The 16,811-nt window shown below is 53.8% G+C and overlaps 3 protein-coding genes across 11 annotated transcripts; 1 reads left to right on the plus strand and 2 right to left on the minus strand.

Annotated features, from left to right (window-relative positions):
• The first annotated feature begins 229 nt into the window (after positions 1-229).
• Positions 230-1,383, plus strand: SDHAF1 (succinate dehydrogenase complex assembly factor 1). The gene has a single exon (XM_082370080.1). It carries the CDS (start codon positions 359-361, stop codon positions 713-715), a length of 357 nt encoding a protein of 118 aa, XP_082226206.1. The 5' UTR covers positions 230-358; the 3' UTR covers positions 716-1,383.
• Positions 1,384-7,463: 6,080 nt separating this feature from the next.
• On the minus strand, positions 7,464-11,543 carry SYNE4 (spectrin repeat containing nuclear envelope family member 4). Of its 6 annotated transcripts, none has more exons than XM_082370066.1 (8): positions 11,117-11,543; positions 10,774-10,924; positions 10,131-10,274; positions 9,718-9,897; positions 9,383-9,631; positions 8,515-8,592; positions 7,786-7,833; positions 7,464-7,682 (listed from the first exon to the last, which is right to left on the minus strand). In XM_082370066.1, the coding sequence occupies exons 1-8, from the start codon at positions 11,242-11,244 to the stop codon at positions 7,482-7,484; spliced, it is 1,179 nt and encodes a 392-aa protein (XP_082226192.1). In that variant the 5' UTR covers positions 11,245-11,543; the 3' UTR covers positions 7,464-7,481. The 6 variants fall into 6 exon arrangements, with proteins under 6 accessions (XP_082226192.1, XP_082226194.1, XP_082226190.1 ...); XM_082370068.1 differs by lacking the exon at positions 9,383-9,631 and adding an exon at positions 8,816-8,891 and having other exon boundaries at positions 7,775-7,833; positions 9,703-9,897; XM_082370064.1 differs by having other exon boundaries at positions 9,703-9,897.
• Positions 11,544-11,675: 132 nt separating this feature from the next.
• Positions 11,676-16,807, minus strand: ALKBH6 (alkB homolog 6). Of its 4 annotated transcripts, none has more exons than XM_082370072.1 (7): positions 16,711-16,803; positions 15,902-15,984; positions 15,518-15,586; positions 14,118-14,178; positions 13,585-13,757; positions 13,264-13,380; positions 11,676-12,097 (listed from the first exon to the last, which is right to left on the minus strand). In XM_082370072.1, the coding sequence occupies exons 2-7, from the start codon at positions 15,980-15,982 to the stop codon at positions 11,834-11,836; spliced, it is 765 nt and encodes a 254-aa protein (XP_082226198.1). In that variant the 5' UTR covers positions 15,983-15,984; positions 16,711-16,803; the 3' UTR covers positions 11,676-11,833. The 4 variants fall into 4 exon arrangements, with proteins under 4 accessions (XP_082226198.1, XP_082226199.1, XP_082226201.1 ...); XM_082370073.1 differs by having other exon boundaries at positions 13,585-13,736; positions 16,711-16,799; XM_082370075.1 differs by lacking the exon at positions 13,264-13,380 and having other exon boundaries at positions 16,711-16,807.
• Positions 16,808-16,811: the final 4 nt, after the last annotated feature.

Genomic DNA, 16,811 nt, shown 5'->3' on the forward strand with positions numbered 1-16,811 from the left:
ACCTCTAGCTCTCTCCACTCGCAGGACCCAAGATTCAGGTCAGGATCCCCTGGTCCCTTCCGACCCCAAACCTAAGAGTCTCAGCGCCTAGCGCCCTCCTCTTCCAGGCCCTCAGAGTTACCGTCCTCTAAAGGACACTGATTTCCTGTGGGGCGGGCCAGTGAACCAGCAGCTCCGCCCCTTACTCACAACATTGTGACGTAGCAGCAGCGACAACCTATGGGACGCGACGGCGCCGCAAAGCTGGGGGCGGGTGGCGGAAGCGTCAGTTGCCGCGGGTTTCACCGCTTCTTCTAAGTGTGCTGCCGCGCCACTTGGTGGGGCGTTTGCTGTGTGAGCCCGCGGCCTAGCTGCTACCATGAGCCGGCACAGCCGGCTTCAGAGGCAAGTTCTGAGTCTGTACCGCGAGTTGCTGCGCGCCGGGCGCGGAAAGCCGGGCGCCGAGTCCCGGGTGCGGGCCGAGTTCCGACAGCACGCCGGCCTGCCACGCACCGACGTACTGCGCATCGAGTACCTGTACCGCCGCGGACGGCGCCAGCTTCAGCTGCTACGCTCGGGTCACGCCACGGCCATGGGTGCCTTTGTGAGTACGCGGGGCCCGACTGAGGAGTCCCCTGGCGCGGGGGCCCCAGGGACCCCACCTGACGAAGGTGACGGCCCAAGGAGACCGCTGGACAGCATGGGGGCACCGAAGACCGCGCCGGATGGACGGTGACCGTCACCCGATGGCTCAGGGGAACCGGGGGCCCGCCTGACTGCGTGGGGGGGACCGGGGAACCGGCCTGATGGAAGGTGAGAGGTCTTGAGAGACCAGATCGACAGATTGGGGGAATTGAAGAGCCCTCCTGGCGACGTAGGGTGCGATGGCGAGAGATGCCCAACTTTGCCCGACGTATGGTAACGGGTCAAACTTACCCATGAGGGCTTGGGGCAGCCTGGGTCGCCGGCTGGCTGGACTGTCAAGCTGAGAACTACTTACCCGAAGGCCTGGGGAGCCAGGACGCCCCGCTGTTGGACAGAAAGAGACTGACACGCCCTTCTCTACACCCCGGAGAACATACCACTCCTGGCTCCTCAAGGAGACTCCCTTCTTTGTGTGTAACTATGAGAAGAGCAGACTTTTCTACTGAGGAGTTTGGGAAGATGCCCTGATGGCCGGTGAGAAGCCTGAAATCCCCTTAGAAAAATCTTTCGCCCATTGTGACAAACTAGGATCGGTGAGGAAGCGGGTAGGGACTCTTTCACCCCAGATAATCAATTAAAGACCCCCTCAATACCTCTACGTGATACTTATGAGGGGGACTCCCGGTTCCTGCCCCTTTCCCTGCTCAGGACTGTTGGACAAAAAGGCAATAAAATTGGGGATGTGCTTACTTCTCTGTTGATGGTCTTAAAGATTTAATGTTTGGGGGGATTTTTGAAGAGGCACACACACACACACACACCAACAAGGGACCCTCTGGCAAGGGATGGGTGTGGGGAGCTGTCTCTTCCCTTCTGGAGCCCTTTAGAATGGCAGATTGGTTGGCGCAGCATAGTTTTCTCTCCTGGGCAGATCCATGGAGGGGACCCAGCCTGGCTTGACCCCAAAGAAGCCCCAGTAGACTCCTTAATGGAGGGTAGTGAGGCAGGAGAGGAATAGTGGAGCTGAGGAGACCTGGCTGGTAACCCCTGAGGTAGTAGTGGGGCCCTCAAACCTGGCTGAGGAGTCCAGCCTCAGCTACAAGCTGGGATTTTTGTTAGCAAGGCCGAGGGGTTGGGGAGGAGAGGTGGACCCAAAGGCCACAGGCATACCTCCTCCCATGGACCTGCCCTAGATATTCTCTGGGGTACTGCATTTTGCAGCCTTCAGCTGTATTTGCACTGATGTCGGTTAAATAAGTGGAAAGCAGTTGAATGCAGTTGAGAGGAGGAGGAGGAGGACCTCAGGAAAGGAGCCCAGACCTCAGATCAAAGGTAGTATGGACAGAAGAGAAACACAGTCTCTGCCCCAATCCCAGTGGGGGAGGCAGGAACCCAAATAGTAATAAAGTTGGGGTGCAATTTAAAGAATTATAAAGTGTTTGCCAGAATGTAGGGATAGGCTTCTAAGCAGGGGGACCAGTGTGGGTAAAGGCCTGGAGAGGGCGAGGGGAGAAATGCTGGGGCCTGGAGTGCCCCAGAGCACAGGCTGTGCTGTTCGCGCAAGTGGCTTCTACTTCAGCTTTGTCTCTGGTTGGTACTCGGCCTCCACGGCCATGTTCATCTCTGTGCCTCAGTTTCTTTCACCAGGGTGATGCTGTTAACCCAGGCCTGACTCCATTTCGGAGTAAAAGCCAAAGTTTTGAAAGTGGCTTAAGGGGTTAAGTCCTACCCATCCAGCCCCCATTACATCTCCACCTGCATCTCCCTCCTCTTCCTCTTGCTCACTCCTGGCTCCAAGATCTTGAGCCTTAATAAGGCTCCAGGATGGGAGCTTCTGGCAGGGCTGCAGGCAATGATCGAGTTCTCACTGGGGCTGGGTATCCTGGTCAGGGAGACATTCACTCGGGTATTACAGAGGAATGGAGTTTGTCTGGTAGAGAGGATGAGGGAGGGGATTGCCTGATTTGAGGGAGGAGGTTGTAGGTGAGTGAGCAGTGATTAAGAGCATGGACCCTGGAACTGGAATGCCTAGGTTTGAATCGCAATTTCAACGCTTACTGATTACGTGATGATCGGAGGCAAGTGATTTAACCTCTTTGTGCCTCAACACCCTTATCTGCAAAATGGGCATACTAATAGTGCCTCCCTCCTGTGGCTGTTACAGTAATAGAGTGAATTAAATACATGTGGCAGCAGATGATGATGTCCCAACCCCACTTGTAGCTGCAGAGGAGGGTTCCCAAAAGGCTGCCAGCTTCCTGCTCTGAGCCCCTGCATCTCTGCTCCTCTGCTTGAGAGCTTTCGGGGAATTATGGGGGGTGGGTTAATACCCTTAGGAGCAAACTACAGCCTGTGGGGGACAGCAGTCACTGGATAAGTGCCTGTTGTCTGGTGGGACAAGTGAAATGTGTTCTATGAGGTTCCCCCATGGGACTGAGCCCCAGTTGCTCACAGTGGCTATCACTCCATGAGCACGTTTTTTGATTTTCCCCTGCCCTGTCTCACTCTCTCCACTCCCTGACTCCTTCCTCCTGGGGTCACATCCCAAATAAACCACTTCACTGAAGTCCTTGGCTCAGAATGTGCTGACGTTAAAGCCCCCCCCCCACCCCCGTTGGTAATCTCTGTGTCTACTGCTGTGTTTTTCACTCTTCTAAGGCACAGGGTCAGTGCTTCTCAACCTGTCTGTTAAAGAATCTCCTGATCTAAGAAAATTGCTATAAAGGACTTAAGGGGCTTGGAATATGGATTGTGGGTTAATAATAGACTTGAATTGAGTTTTTAAGTTTCCTGATTCCAATAACTGTACTCTAGTTGTATAAGAGTGTCCTTGATCCTAAGAACTATACACTGAAGTATTTAGGACTTAAGAGTATCATGTCTACAACTTACTCTCAAATGGTTCCAAAATATGTGCACATATATATTAGTGAGAGTGTGAATGGTGAAGCCCATGGGGTAAAATGTTAACATTTTATGTGAATGTGGATAAAGGGTATATGGGGGTTTGTTGTACTCATCTTAAAGCTTTTCAGTAATTTGAAACAAAACAAAAAGTTACAAAAAAGACAATGGTCATATCACTGATCATTCCTCTTTGGGCACCAGAGATCTTCACACAGAGGATACATTTTTACAAGAGATTTGAGAAGAGTAAAGCCTGTATCTTCTGAGACTTTATAAATCTCTCATGCATACCTTCTTCACAGATTTAGCAATCAATTTAAATTAAATTTCTGACCTTTGAAATAATATCTGCTCTCCCTTACAGATTCTGATCTCCACCCTATTGGGAATGATGGGTCACTAGAATATGTTCCTGTCTTGGGTCACAAGCTCAATGGTCCCAAAGGGGCGACCAGGTGCATGAGGTGGCCCAGTGGGGGCCTTGGGGAGTTCTGGGAAATTCACAGTACCTGATGAGGATGAGGAGCCAGCCACACCCCCAAGTTGCAGCACTCCTGCTCAGCTCCCTCCCTCAAATAGTGACATCCTAGGTGTAAATGATGTGGAGGAATGACTAGAATTTTTTTTATAGTAGTAAGAGCGTTGTGATTAGATTTTTTGCGGGGGTGGGGGGTGGGGGGGTGCACGCGTGGCACAGTTTGCGGGATCTTAAGTTCCCCGACCAGGGATCAAACCCGCGAGCTCGGCAATGAAAGCGTGGAGTCTTAACCACTGGACCCCAGGGAATTTCATGATTAAATTTTAAAACAGAATCGATCTTCTGGAGATGGTCCACGAATTGCTGGTGAATAAAAAGATACGATGTCTAGAATTGACTTCAAAGTAGTAATCTAGGAAGAGGGGAGTGAGCACCTGGGAGCATTAAACGGGATTGGCCCTGAGTTGATAATATTTGGAGCCAGTGACGAGTTCACAAGGACTTGTAATGCTGTTCCTTCTCCTTTTGTACAAGTTCAAAAATTATCAGAATGAAAGCTGAAAACAACAACAACAAAAGCCCCTCCAGTGCCCATCTCACTCAGACTAGAAGTCCTCACTGTGGTCCACAAGGCCTCACCTGATCTGGCCCTACTCCCTCTCTCACCTTACCTCCTTCCATTCCCCCACTCCAACCACACTGGCCTTCCCACGTGCCAGGCACACTTCTACTTCAGGGCCTTTGCACTTGCTGTCCCCTCTACCTAGAATACTCTTCATCCAGGCCTGTACTGTCCAGTATGGTATCTGGGAAGTACCTGTGACTTGAGCATTTGAAATGGGATTAGTGCAACTGGGGAATTTTTTTTAACTTTATAAATTCTAAGTAACTTAAAATTTTAAACTGTAGCAGTGTAAAATATTTTGTCATTAAACACAGCTGTATTGTTTTGGTAGCACTACATTTCATTTTATGTGTTGAAAATTAAGCATCTGAATTGAGATGTGCTATAAAGTATAAAACACACACCAGATTTCAAAGACTTAGTAAGAAAAAAGGATTGTAAAATACCTCATTTTTATATTGATTACATATCGAAATGATAATGTTTTGGATATGTTGCGTTAGAGTATAAATTAAATTAAAATTAATTTCACCTGTTTCTACGGTTTTACTGTGACAGCTAGGAAATTTAAAATTATATTTGTGGTTCACATTATATTTCTGTTGGACAGCACCCCTCTAGGAGTCCCCCTGGTTTGTGTTCTCACTGCAATTTGGTATAATGACTTAATTATAGCATAATGATATAATTGTCTCCCTGATTCTTTAACCATCCTAATTGTACCCCTCCCCCTTTGCCTTTGCCCTTGCCCACATTAGTTTTCTCCTTAGCACTTAACCACTCTCTGACCTGTTACATATTTTACCTGTTTCTTTTACTTACTGTTGCTTTCTCCCACTAGAATGTCAGCTCCACAGGGACCAGGATTTTAGCCTGACTTGACCAGGACCTGGTTCATAGCAGACTCAGTCAATATTAAATGAATGAATGAATGAATGGCATGGATTTGCTCCATTACCCAATCGGTTGGGTCGATATTGCCAAAACTCTGCCTGTCCCATTTGCTGGTAACCCCAGGAACACCATGCCTCCTCAGGGACAGGACGTGGCCTGGCATTTGAAACAGAACAGATCTAAGTTTGCATCCTGACTTCTCCCCAAACTTGGAGTCACTCCCAGAATCTGCTGCTTCCTGCCCCATTCCCTCAGTGTCCATTCCCCCTTCTGGTAACAGCTCCCTGATTTTTTTTGGAGAACAACTTCTCCCCCTGTTTTCAGTACACATGGTTCAGTCAAGGCTGACTGCAGCCCCCAGTGAAGTATGTGACACTGGCTTTGGGTCTTTGGTTGGAACTGTAAGGGAAGAGTAACTCTCCTATTGGCTGCTAAATTGGTGGGATCTAGGCTTGGAGGTTTTGAGGGGCACTCTGGTGATCCCTTGCATAAGAGTGAAGCCAAAACAGGAAAGAACTGAGCCTCTGGATCCAGCTGTGCTTGCAGTCCTGAACTTTTCAGTTACCCACGGAAACAGATTCCCATTTCTTTTTAAATCAGTGCGGATTTGGCTTCAGTCACTTGCTCCCTGTGTGGCCTTAGGCTGGTGGCTTCCTGTCTAGAGCCTCAGTTTCCCATTCTGTTAAGCGGGGCCACATCATCGGGTGTTTGTGAGAATTAAAGGAGAAGGGATCTGTCTTAAGTGCACATCCAGGAGCCTAGCACAGGGCTCCTGCCTCTGTTCTTGAGTCTGGTTCTGCTCTACCTCTTGTCCTGATACCTTAAGCTCTGGGGAGAGGATGAGCTTAGACACCTGGGGCTGGGGACTGGACTCCAGGACTGAGCCCTGGCAATTCAGCGTGGTGACCTGGGAGAAGGGGGCTTTCACAGTCCTGCATCAGTGATGGCCAGCCTGGGAGCCCACCATGTGGAGTGTTTGAACAGAGCACGTGGATGAATGCAGGTCAGGGGCTATAGCAAGTGCTGTCGGCAACCCAGCACCAACATCACCTGCACCCCTCCTGCACACCTGCACCCCTACTCTAGCATCCTGTAGCAAGCACCTGTGCCTCTTTGCCTGAGGGTCTTTTACAGGCAGGAGAGGCTGGAAGTGCTGGGGAGTTAATATCTCCAGGAATAATCCTTAACCAATGAGAGATGGAAGCTGGTACATATATGCCACAACTTCTTCACCTCTTGGGTGGAACAACTTTGAGTGTGTCCCACAGTCTCCCAGAGGTCCCTAAGGGGATGGCACTCTAGGTGCCCAGAGCAGCAACCAGCTCATTAACTCCTTTCCATGGCTCACTTCCCATTCCCCTATCAATTTGCCTAGGATCAACTCCCTAAAAAACGACCTGTGCTTGAATCTTTGTCTCAGGGTCTGAGGGAACCCAACCCAAGATGGGCTGATTCAGTTCCATGTTCTGTGCTCAAGGCAAAGGGATCTGTGGAGGGGGCTGTCTAGATGTACCAGGGCCATACCCAAGATTCTCAGTACTCAAGCACCCAATATCCCCACACATCCTGCTATAGACTGAATGTTTGTGTCCCCTCAAAATTCATATGTTGAAATCCTAACCCCCAAAGTGATAGTATTAGGAGGTGAGGCCTTTGGGAGGTGATTAGGTCATGAGGATGGAGCCCTCATGAAAGGGGTTAGTACCCTTATAAAAGAGACCCCAGAGGATTCTCCGCCCCTTCTTCTATGTGCGGATACAGTGAGAAGACAGCCGTCTATGAAACAGGAAGTGGGTCCTCATCAGACACTGAATCTACAGGCACCTTGATCTTGGACTTTACAACCTCCAGAACTGTGAAAAATCAATTTCTATTGTTTATAAGCCACCAGTCTGTTATTTTGTTATAGCAGCCCGAACAGACTAAGACACATCCTTTGACAGTGACCATTTATTACATATGTCTGGACTGTGTACTCAGACTGGGGGAGGACCATTGACATAGCTGAGCACCAGGTAAGGTGTCCTGGCCAGTCGGGCAGGAGAGCAGCAGGAGCCCCCTGACATGGGCAGGAGCAGTGTGGCACCCACCAGCAGAAGGAAAAGGAGGAGGAGGAGGAAGGTCAGGGGCCGGCTGGATGCAGGAGTTGGGGCTCTGCAAAGGGAAATGCAGTGTTCAATGTATGGGTGGGCTGCCACCATGAGCCCTACCCCCACACCCCCAGACCCATCTCCCAGGCATCTCACCCAGGGTCTACCTCCAGCATCACATCCTGGACATTGGGAGATACTTGCCTCATCTTGTCCTAAAGGTAGAGAACAGCCAGCAGCAGAATGGGTGGAAGTGATATTTAATGTGGTCTTTACCTTACCACCATAGACCTACAGAGCTGGGCTTATTTCTCCTCCTTTCCTAGCACCCCCTCCATCCCCAAGACCCCACATGGACTTGGAATATCTCCAAGTATAGTGGATGTCTGTCAGTGCCTGCCCTCCATACAGTCCGCCTTTTCCTGGTAACAGTGGTTCAATTTGTGGAAAAGGGTATCATACCGCCCTACTTTCCTGAACTCAAAACTCCACCTCCATGGTTAGGCATGTGACCCAGATCTGGCCAACCAGAGCCCTCCATCAGCTTGGCTACTGTGACTGGTTCAGGGTGTAGGCCATGACCCAAGCTGGGGAAGCAGGAGTCAGCCCTAGAACTTGGCTGCCTCCTGGGGTGGGTAAGCCAGTGGGAACTGAGTGTGTAGCTGCTGGGGCAGCCATTTTGCTGAGAAGGAATCCACCTTGGAGAAGTAGAGCCCAAGACAGGGAGGGACTGAGCCCTGACAGTATTTGAGGTCTTGAATTCAACACCACCTGGACTTTTCAGTTACATGAAAAAAATAGCATCCTCTTTTTTGTGTGTAATTCAATTTGGGTTGGGTTGCTGTCACTTGCCATCAACATTCCTGAGTGATACACCTGGCCGAGGACCAACTCACCTGAGACTTCCGGAGCAGGGATCGTCTTCGGTGACCTGTTATGTGTTTCCGGTGGCTGAGGCCTGACATGAGCATGTCCTGTGGGGAGAGAGAGAAGTGGGGTCCTTGGAGAATCAGTGACAAAGAGACACAAAGTTGGGGAAGGGCCAAGACAGGAGGAGTGTCACAGAGATGAGATTCTGGGGGAAGAGAGAGACCTCAGGGAGAGATGAAGAGAGGGGCAGAGCCAAAGAAACCAAGAGAAGAGAGACATTATTTATTCATTCATTCAACAAATATTTAATGAGCATCTGTTACATGCCAGGTACTGTTCTAGGAGCTGGGGACACTGTGAGCATGGAAACAGGCAAAGTCCTGGCGTCCATTGAGTTTACATTCTAGCAGGAGAGAGAGAGACCATAAGTTAATAAATGTATAATGTCAAGATGTGGTAAGTGCTGTTAGGAAATAAAGTAAGAGGATAAGGAGTGATAATGTTTGGAGGCCAGGGCAGGCCTCTCTGAAGAGGTAACATTTGAGGAGAGACTGGATGGAATGAAGTGAGGATGTGAGCTCAGTGTGCCTCTGGGGGCTTTGAGATGGGAGTGTATTTGGAATATTTGAAGAGCCAGGAGGCTAGTGTGGCTGTGGTGAGGTGAGTGAGGGAGAGAGTGAGAGGAAATGAGGAAATATAGGTACAACAGAGACACCTGGAGGCCAAGAGAGGCAGAGGGACGGAGGGAGGAGACCACTGAGACACCAAAAGCAAAAGAGACACTGGGAGTGACAGAGCCATGAAGACCTCCTCGAAAGGGAAAAAGGGCCCTGCTAGGAGACACACAGAGGGTCCCTTGGGTGCCTGGGGGGAGGTGACCCCACCTGCTCTCACCTCAAGGCTTTGTCCCCTGCCCTGGGGGCCCCTGCGGCCACACAGCTCACAGGGAGTCCCTGGTGTCCAGGTTGTCCTTTGCCCCAAAGGCCCGAGGCCCCCAACGTCCCCCGCCGGGTCCCACTCCAACTCTGCGGGAGTGGGGAGGCTACTGGGTGCCCAGGGCCCCCAGACCCCACCAGGTCCTGTCCCGTCTGAGTCCCCCTCGACCTCCAAGTCCTGCTCCAGTGTGCTGGCCTCCTCAAACACCTGGTCAGAGGACAGAGGTCATGAGGGTTGGGATCGGCACCTGCGCCAGGGACCGCCAGGGTGGGCCATACCAGGCTGAGGCTGACCAGCTGGGCCTGCAGCCGCCACAGCTGCCGGAAGATGCTGTCTCGGTGGGTTCTGAAGGCCCTCAGGACCTGCTCCAGGGATGCCCGGGCCTGAAGCTCACTCCGCTGTGCCAGCCCCTCACCGAACACCAGCAGTGCATCTAAACGTTCAGCTGCCCCATGCAGGTCTGCCTGTAGGGCCTGGGTACACATGGTTGGACATCACCAACACCACACCAGCCCGTCCCCACCCCCCACCTCCATACACACACAGCAGGGGCACCAGAGACCTGAGACCTGGAGTCACTATCCCCGCCCCCTCTGCCGTCCAGACACCTGGAACATGGAATTAAACCCATTTCCCACCCTGGGAAGCTGGCACCCACTCCTGAGGCCCTGCCCACCCTCCCACATCTTGGCTTCCCACTGCCCACCTGCAGCTGGACCATCCTGCTCTGGGCTGATGCCCAGGGCCCCAGGCCTTGCTCCAGGTCCTGCAGCCGGAGGCCCAGCCCCAAAAGGCAAAGATGCAGGCTGTCCTGCTCAGCCTCCAATACTTCCCGGCCAGAGATGGGGCGCTGGGGAACACAGGGGGCTGAGTCAGAGCCAGTGAGCCAACCAAGACCTGGCCCCCACCCATTGCACCCAGGCTCCTGCCTTCTGGATGCTTCTCTGCAGCAGAGTCCATCTCTGGGTCTGCACCAGGGTTGCTCCCACCTAGAGAAACTTCCCAGTGGAGCCAGGCCTGAGAACCTCTAGTTCAAATTCTCCAGGTTTTCAAGGCTCCTAGAAACTTGTACATATAGGGCCTGGGGATCTGGAGAGGGAGAGGGTGATGGAGCTGGAGAGCCCCACAAGGAACGGGGCTACACCAGGGCCAATTCTAAAATAATTCTCTCTCAGTTGGTACAATACTGAATAGTGATAGTTAAAGAATCATTGTCTAGAGCATCCCTCCCCACACAGATGCCCAACACTTTTCCAGAATCATCACCTCATCCCCGGTGTGGAAGCCAGATCCTGGGAGACAGACAGGAGGTAGGGGCTGGCACAGGGGCCTAGTTCACCTCAGCTCACCTCACGGTGTTTGGCCCCAGCCGAGTCCTCATGAGAAGGGGGCGTTGGCAATCTGGGGAGGCCAGCAGCAGACTCAGCGCCCCTCGGCCCACCCTGGAAGGGCTCGGGAGGGTCCAAGGAGTCCTGCCCCAGCTTCTGCGCCTGTTCTGACCTGGGATGGGGGCGGCATTGACAGGCCCCTGGGTGAGCCTAGGTGCCCATTATCCACCCTACCCTACCCCTGTCCCCAGTTACCTCTCTCATGTCCCCAGGTGATCTTAGCTACAATACCTCCTACCCTCAAAAGGCCCCGCTACTGCCCCCACCCTTTTGGGACCACAGTTTCAAAAGCCCCAGCCCGTACCTGATTCTCTCCTCTCCAGAGGCAGAGCAGATGGTGCATCCAGATGCGTTCAGTTCCCTAGGGGCTCCAGGCGGGTGGCTGAAGGGCTCTGAGGGGGGTGTAGGGCCCAGGCGTGGGGGCAGGGCCATATTGGGGAGCCTGAGGACAGAGAGTCAGTGAGGATCCCCAGTAGGAGCCCTTTTCCTATCCTCCCAGACTTCCTCAGTTGGACTCACCCAGGCCTGAGGCAGCCAGAAGCCCAGGGCCAGGCTCAGCTCCACCTCTTTCCAGGAGGAACCTGGACCCAGGTAATTTGATGCCCAGCTCAGGTGACAGTAGCACCACTTAACTCCTTCCTCCCTAGCGGACCAGTAGCTGAACCTCCCAAGCTCACTCCACCCACCTAAGGGGTTTCCAGATATAACCCTGCCCCTCAAGAGTCCTGGATTCTTCTCCACTCTGTGACCCAAACATCTGACCCCGGGAGCCCACACCATCCATCTAAGGTCCCGGACGCAGCGCCCCTCAGGAACCCAAACATCTGGGCCCCCACCCCCAAATGTCCAAAACCAGAGTAAGATTGTTTTGTTGGTGGTTTATTTGGAATGGGGCCTTTTCCTGTGGTTCCCTCACAGGTACTGGGAAAATAACCCGGGGGGAACTCCCTCTGCCCACAGGGCGCCAGCAGTCCGGAGCAGGCGAGAGCTCGGGAATCCGAGCGGGTCCTGGGTCCAGGCGTCACTTGCTGAGCAGGAGGCCAGCGCGCAGCACGCGGGGTACGCGGCGGATGGTCAGCGAGACGCGGGTGCCGCGGACCAGGCGGGCTCCAGCCTGCGCCGAGGGGCAGGCGGCTGCGTTGCGCGGCAGGGAGGCGGTGTCCAGCGCGTCTACGCTGGCGGCTGCGATGCCGTGGAGGAGGCGCGTGTAGGCGGTGCCACGGAGCACCAGCAGGCTGCGCGGTTCAAGCAACAGCGAGGTGGCCGGCCGGGGCGGGGGCCGGGGCTGCGGGGCGGGTTGAAGGTTAGCGGGTCCCCAGAAGTTAGGAGTGGGGTGGGCGAGAGATCAGCGGGTTTGGGGGTTCAGGGGGCGAGGGGGCGAGGGTCAGAGAGTCCCAGGGGCGAAGGCTGAGGGGCAAGTGTGCTCCTAGGGATCGAGGCTTCGGAGTGAAAATCCCGCGGGTGCCAGGGCCAGGGCCAGGCTTGCAGGGAAGTGGAGACGGGGTGGTGGGGGGGTGTCAGCAGTCCCTCGGCAGGGGACTGGGCTGCAGATGGGGGAGTCTAAGGGCCTAAGGGAACTGCAGCTGGGCTCTGCAAGGGGCTGGGGCCGGGACCGAGGGATCAGTGGTCCCAGGAAACTGGGTGGAACTGGGCTGAGCACTTGGCTGAAGCCAGGAAGGGAGGAAGAGATGAGCAAGTGTGGTCTGGGAGGATGTGCGGATATCAGGATGTTTTGAGGACACCAGCAGAGTGGGAGGGGGTGTCAGTGCATCCAGGAGCATGTAGGATTAAAAAGGGCAGCCGTAAGGAGCAGCTGGTGTCAGGGTGTCCAGGGGAGTTTCTGTGCACACTGGGGTGTCAGACATACATCAAAGAAAGAGGTCAGGGAAGCTGCTGTCATGAGCAACACAGAGGGGAGGCAGGATATCTGGGGGCCCTTGAGCAGCGAGTCATGTGTTGAGGTGCCAAGGAGAATCTGGGGGTGTCCTGCATGACAGATCACATTATTGGAGTGGGAGGTAGGAAGTCAGTGTTGGGGTGCCTGTGCAGTGGCCACTGAAAGTCAGGGTGTCTGGAAGGATGTCAGAGACAACCCTGAGTGGCTGGTGTTGGGGTATCTGAGGATATCAGTGTCTGTTGGAGAACTGGGGAGCCCTGCATGCGGTATTGGAGCGCTCTGAATGTGTGGAGCCAGGGGATCTGTAGGATGTCAGGATAGTCACTCAGCAGATGGGGGTATTGGGGTATCCGTGGATATCGTGATTTCTAGGGCACCCTGCAGGCAGATGGGTTGGGCATCTGGGCGGATGTGGGTGCCCTCCATGAGGGGACAGAGGAAGATGTCTGGAAGGGTATCAGGGGTACCCCGCAGGCAGGTGGGATTGGGGCCTCTTAGAGGATATGGGGTGTCAGAGTGCCCACAGGCGGCTGGGGCAACGTCTCAGGGCCCACCTGCTCTGTCGGGTCATCATCCTCTGGCTGCCGAGGCTCGTAGAAGTCCAGCATGGTGTGGGAGCCCAAGCTGATGGTGCTGACAGTCGGGTAGTACAGTGGCCCATCCTCGTGGGGCTGGGGAGTGGGTACCAGGGCTGGACAGGGCAGGAGTCCACACACCCCCACCCTCAGGTGAAAGCGGGGCTCCCCAGCTGGGGACAGGGAGGTGAGTGTTTGGTTGGGGTATGTGGCTGCTTAATAAGAGTGGATGTGGGTCGACATGATGCCCTGCCCCATGGTGGATCCGAGGTCTGGGGGTCGGGGTGAGAGAGTGGTTACCATGATGCCCTCCCCAGGCAGATACTGGTTCACAAGGACGTGGTTGGCTGGGAGACCCCCAAAAAGGCTGAGGTCAGACACTTTGTCCACGTAACGCTGGAGCCACGGTGGCAGCCGCTCAGGAACCATCCCCCGGGGATGGGGGAGCCCACCTGGGGGGGGGGAATGGGGTGCTGAGGGCACCCAACCAAGGAGCTCTGGCATGTGGAGCCCCCATTAGGGATATCCCAGTGGTTGGTGGCACTCTGACCTCCTCGGGGACCCCTAACTCTTTGGAGATCACCACTCCACCCCTCAAAGGTTTCCTGACTTCTCCAAACCCCTAGAGATACCCTCCAACTCATCAGGAAATCCCTAAGCCCTCAGGACCTCCACTGACCCCTCAGAATCCTCCTGGCCCTTGGGACCCCTTGAACCCTCAAGGACCTCTCCCCCGCACCCCGACGCCTCAATGTCCTGAGACTATCCAACCTGAGCTGCCTACCCCAGTCCCCAGCCCTAAATCACCCATGCCCACAGCCGGGGACACTTACCCCAGTTCTGTAACTTCCTCCCGGAGAGCTGGGTCCACTTTGGTTTTGGGGCATTGAAGACCTGGGAGGTGGGAAGGGGGTCAGTCCTTTACCAGGACCACCCTCTCTGATTCTCCCACCCAGGCCAACATAGGGGTTTTCACCTAGGGTGGAAATGGGTCATCTCAGTGTCTGTGGGATCATTCTCTGAGATAGTGTTCCCAGGATTTTGTTCTTTGCCCTTTCCCCCTGTGGAGGCCACTGGCCTCAAAGCCCCCCTGTGTCTAGGGACTGAGGGAGGGAACCAGGGCTGTGACAATCAGGGTCTGAATCTACTCAGAGCTCTGGGCTGGGTTGGGCTCTTTCAGCCCAGCAAACAGTCTGCAGTCTGTAATTTCCTGATTCCTGGGCTATGTCAGCACAGTCTGAGTCCTGGAACCTCCTGTTCCTCTTGCCTGGGGGAGAAAACGTGCTAAACTGGGCTATTCAGTATAGCCAAGAGAGTACGTTGAAAATTCTCCACTGCCAAGACCCCAAGGGTCTAAAAAGGGTTATCTCAAAGAAGTCTAAGAAATCTCCTTATTTCCTTCATTGTTATGGGGCTGGAATCGGCTGTCTCAGTATGAGAGTCTGAGTTTTGGAGCTAACTCATTCCTGGGACTCAAACTAGACAGGACTAGTTGGGATAGCGCAGGGAAGATCTGTGCTCTATAACCAAGGCTCTGGGGCTGCAAAGGGCTATCCCAGTGCACAGACTCTGAGCTTTGTAAAATTCTCCTTTCCCCAGACCTTAAGAATAGAGTACAGACTGGGCTATCTAACACAGGTGGTCTGTGCTTGGTAACCTTGTTCCCAAGACTCTGGGTCTATGCTGAGCTATCAGCACAGGAAAGCGTTTAACATTCTGAGGCCTGGGTTATCTCAGCACAGAAATCTGAACACTGTAAATTCTTCATTCCCCAAATCTCAAGGGAGTGAACTGGGCTATATCTCAGCCTATGTTATAACCTCCTTCTCTCTAAGGTAGCCGGATAGGGCTGTCTTAGCACAGGGAGTCTGAGGTCCATAATAACCACCATCTTTCTAAGAATCAGTTTGGGGAGTTCCCTGGTGGTCTAGTGGTTAGGATTCGGCGCTTTCATTGCCATGGCCAAGGTTCAATCCCTAGGGGAATGAGATCCCACAAGCCGCATGGCGCGGCCAAAAAAAACAAAAATCAGTTTGGTTTCCCCTAAGCTTCCTGGGAAAAGCCCTTTCTGACAGGCCCCAGCAGGTGCTGAGAAAGGAATAGGGAAGGTGGTGAGGGATGGGTGCCAGGTGGCACTCTCCCTCCTGCCAGGATCTTCACTGTGACCTTTCGGGCTCTCCCACGAGAACTGGGGGTTGAAGAGGGTTCTGGGAAGAGGGGAAAAACAGGTCACCTGTCGAAGCAAATACTCCTCCTCTTCCTTGGAGATGAAGTCAGGGACATAGTAGATTACAGGTGGTGCCTAGGATAGAGAGATCCCCCTGAAGGTGTGACCTTTGCATCCACACAGGGGTGCTACCATCCATGAGCAGCCCCTCCTCTGGAGCGTAGCTCAGGATGTCCCCAGACAGGCCAGGGCCTTAAGTCGAGGGACCAATGGCTATTTGGGGGATGGGGAGGTGGGGGTGAGGGGAGGGCTAGACCCTGAGGGTAAGGATGAACTGAGAGGAAGGGGGCAGTCCCAGCCCACAAACCCAGGAGTCAGCCTGCCTATCCCCACTCTATCTCCCGCCCTCTAGTCCCCACCTTCACCCTCTGCACCCCCAGTCCTGACAACCTGCTCCACCCTGAATGGTTCCAGAGCTGGAACCCTGGCGTCCTGGTCCTCCATTGACATCAAGTCCGTGTACCCGGTCATTCCTGTGGGGAGGGGAGAACATGCTGAAGTCACCAAGCCTCCCACCCTCAGACTGTGATCCAGCTTTCTGCTCTTATCATGCGCCAGGGCCTCACCTCAGCCCTCTAGTGAAACTCACTTGGTTTCTAAAACCTAGATGTCCTCAGCATCTCAAAAGCTACCCAATGCACCCCTAGGCTCCCTGCCCAGACACAGTGAGCACCCACAATACTCCCCCCAAACCATCCACCAAATACCCAACAAACTACACATGTCTGCCCTCTCAAGCCCCTACAGAGAACAACCTCAGACTCCACTGGCAGCCTTTCTTAAGATCTCCACACCTATCCCCCAGGGCTGCACCCCAGACCCCCTTTAAACACCTTGATTTGAGACCTCATCCTAAAAACTTCAGACCTGCAATCCTGAACCCGGCTCTCTAACAATATTCGAGGTCCCCAGTCTAAGCTTCCTCAGACACATCCATTTTCAGTATCCTTGTATCCTCCCCACTCTAGACTCCCCTCAGACTTCTCTTCCCGAGTGCCCCTTCCCTGCAGCACCCTTGGACCTTTGACCCTGAGCCTGACCCCTCTCACACCTTCCCTCCCTGAACCCCTTGGTTCCCCCGTCTCTGTCTTCTAGAACCCCACACTCTTAGCTTCCTCGGACTCCCATCTGAGCTTCCCCGGATCCCCACTCTCAGCCCTCTTGGACCCCCATCTCCGCCCTCGGCGCCCCAAACTGACCGTCCACCAGCGACCCCTCCAAAATCCAAATTCAACACCCCCATTCCCTTCCCAGCCACTTCCGACCCACATGGCCGACGCAGGAATCCTCAGACCAATGG

The sequence above is a fragment of the Balaenoptera borealis genome (assembly GCF_965194805.1).
Source record: "Balaenoptera borealis genome assembly, chromosome: 19".
Classification (NCBI taxonomy): domain Eukaryota; kingdom Metazoa; phylum Chordata; class Mammalia; order Artiodactyla; family Balaenopteridae; genus Balaenoptera; species Balaenoptera borealis.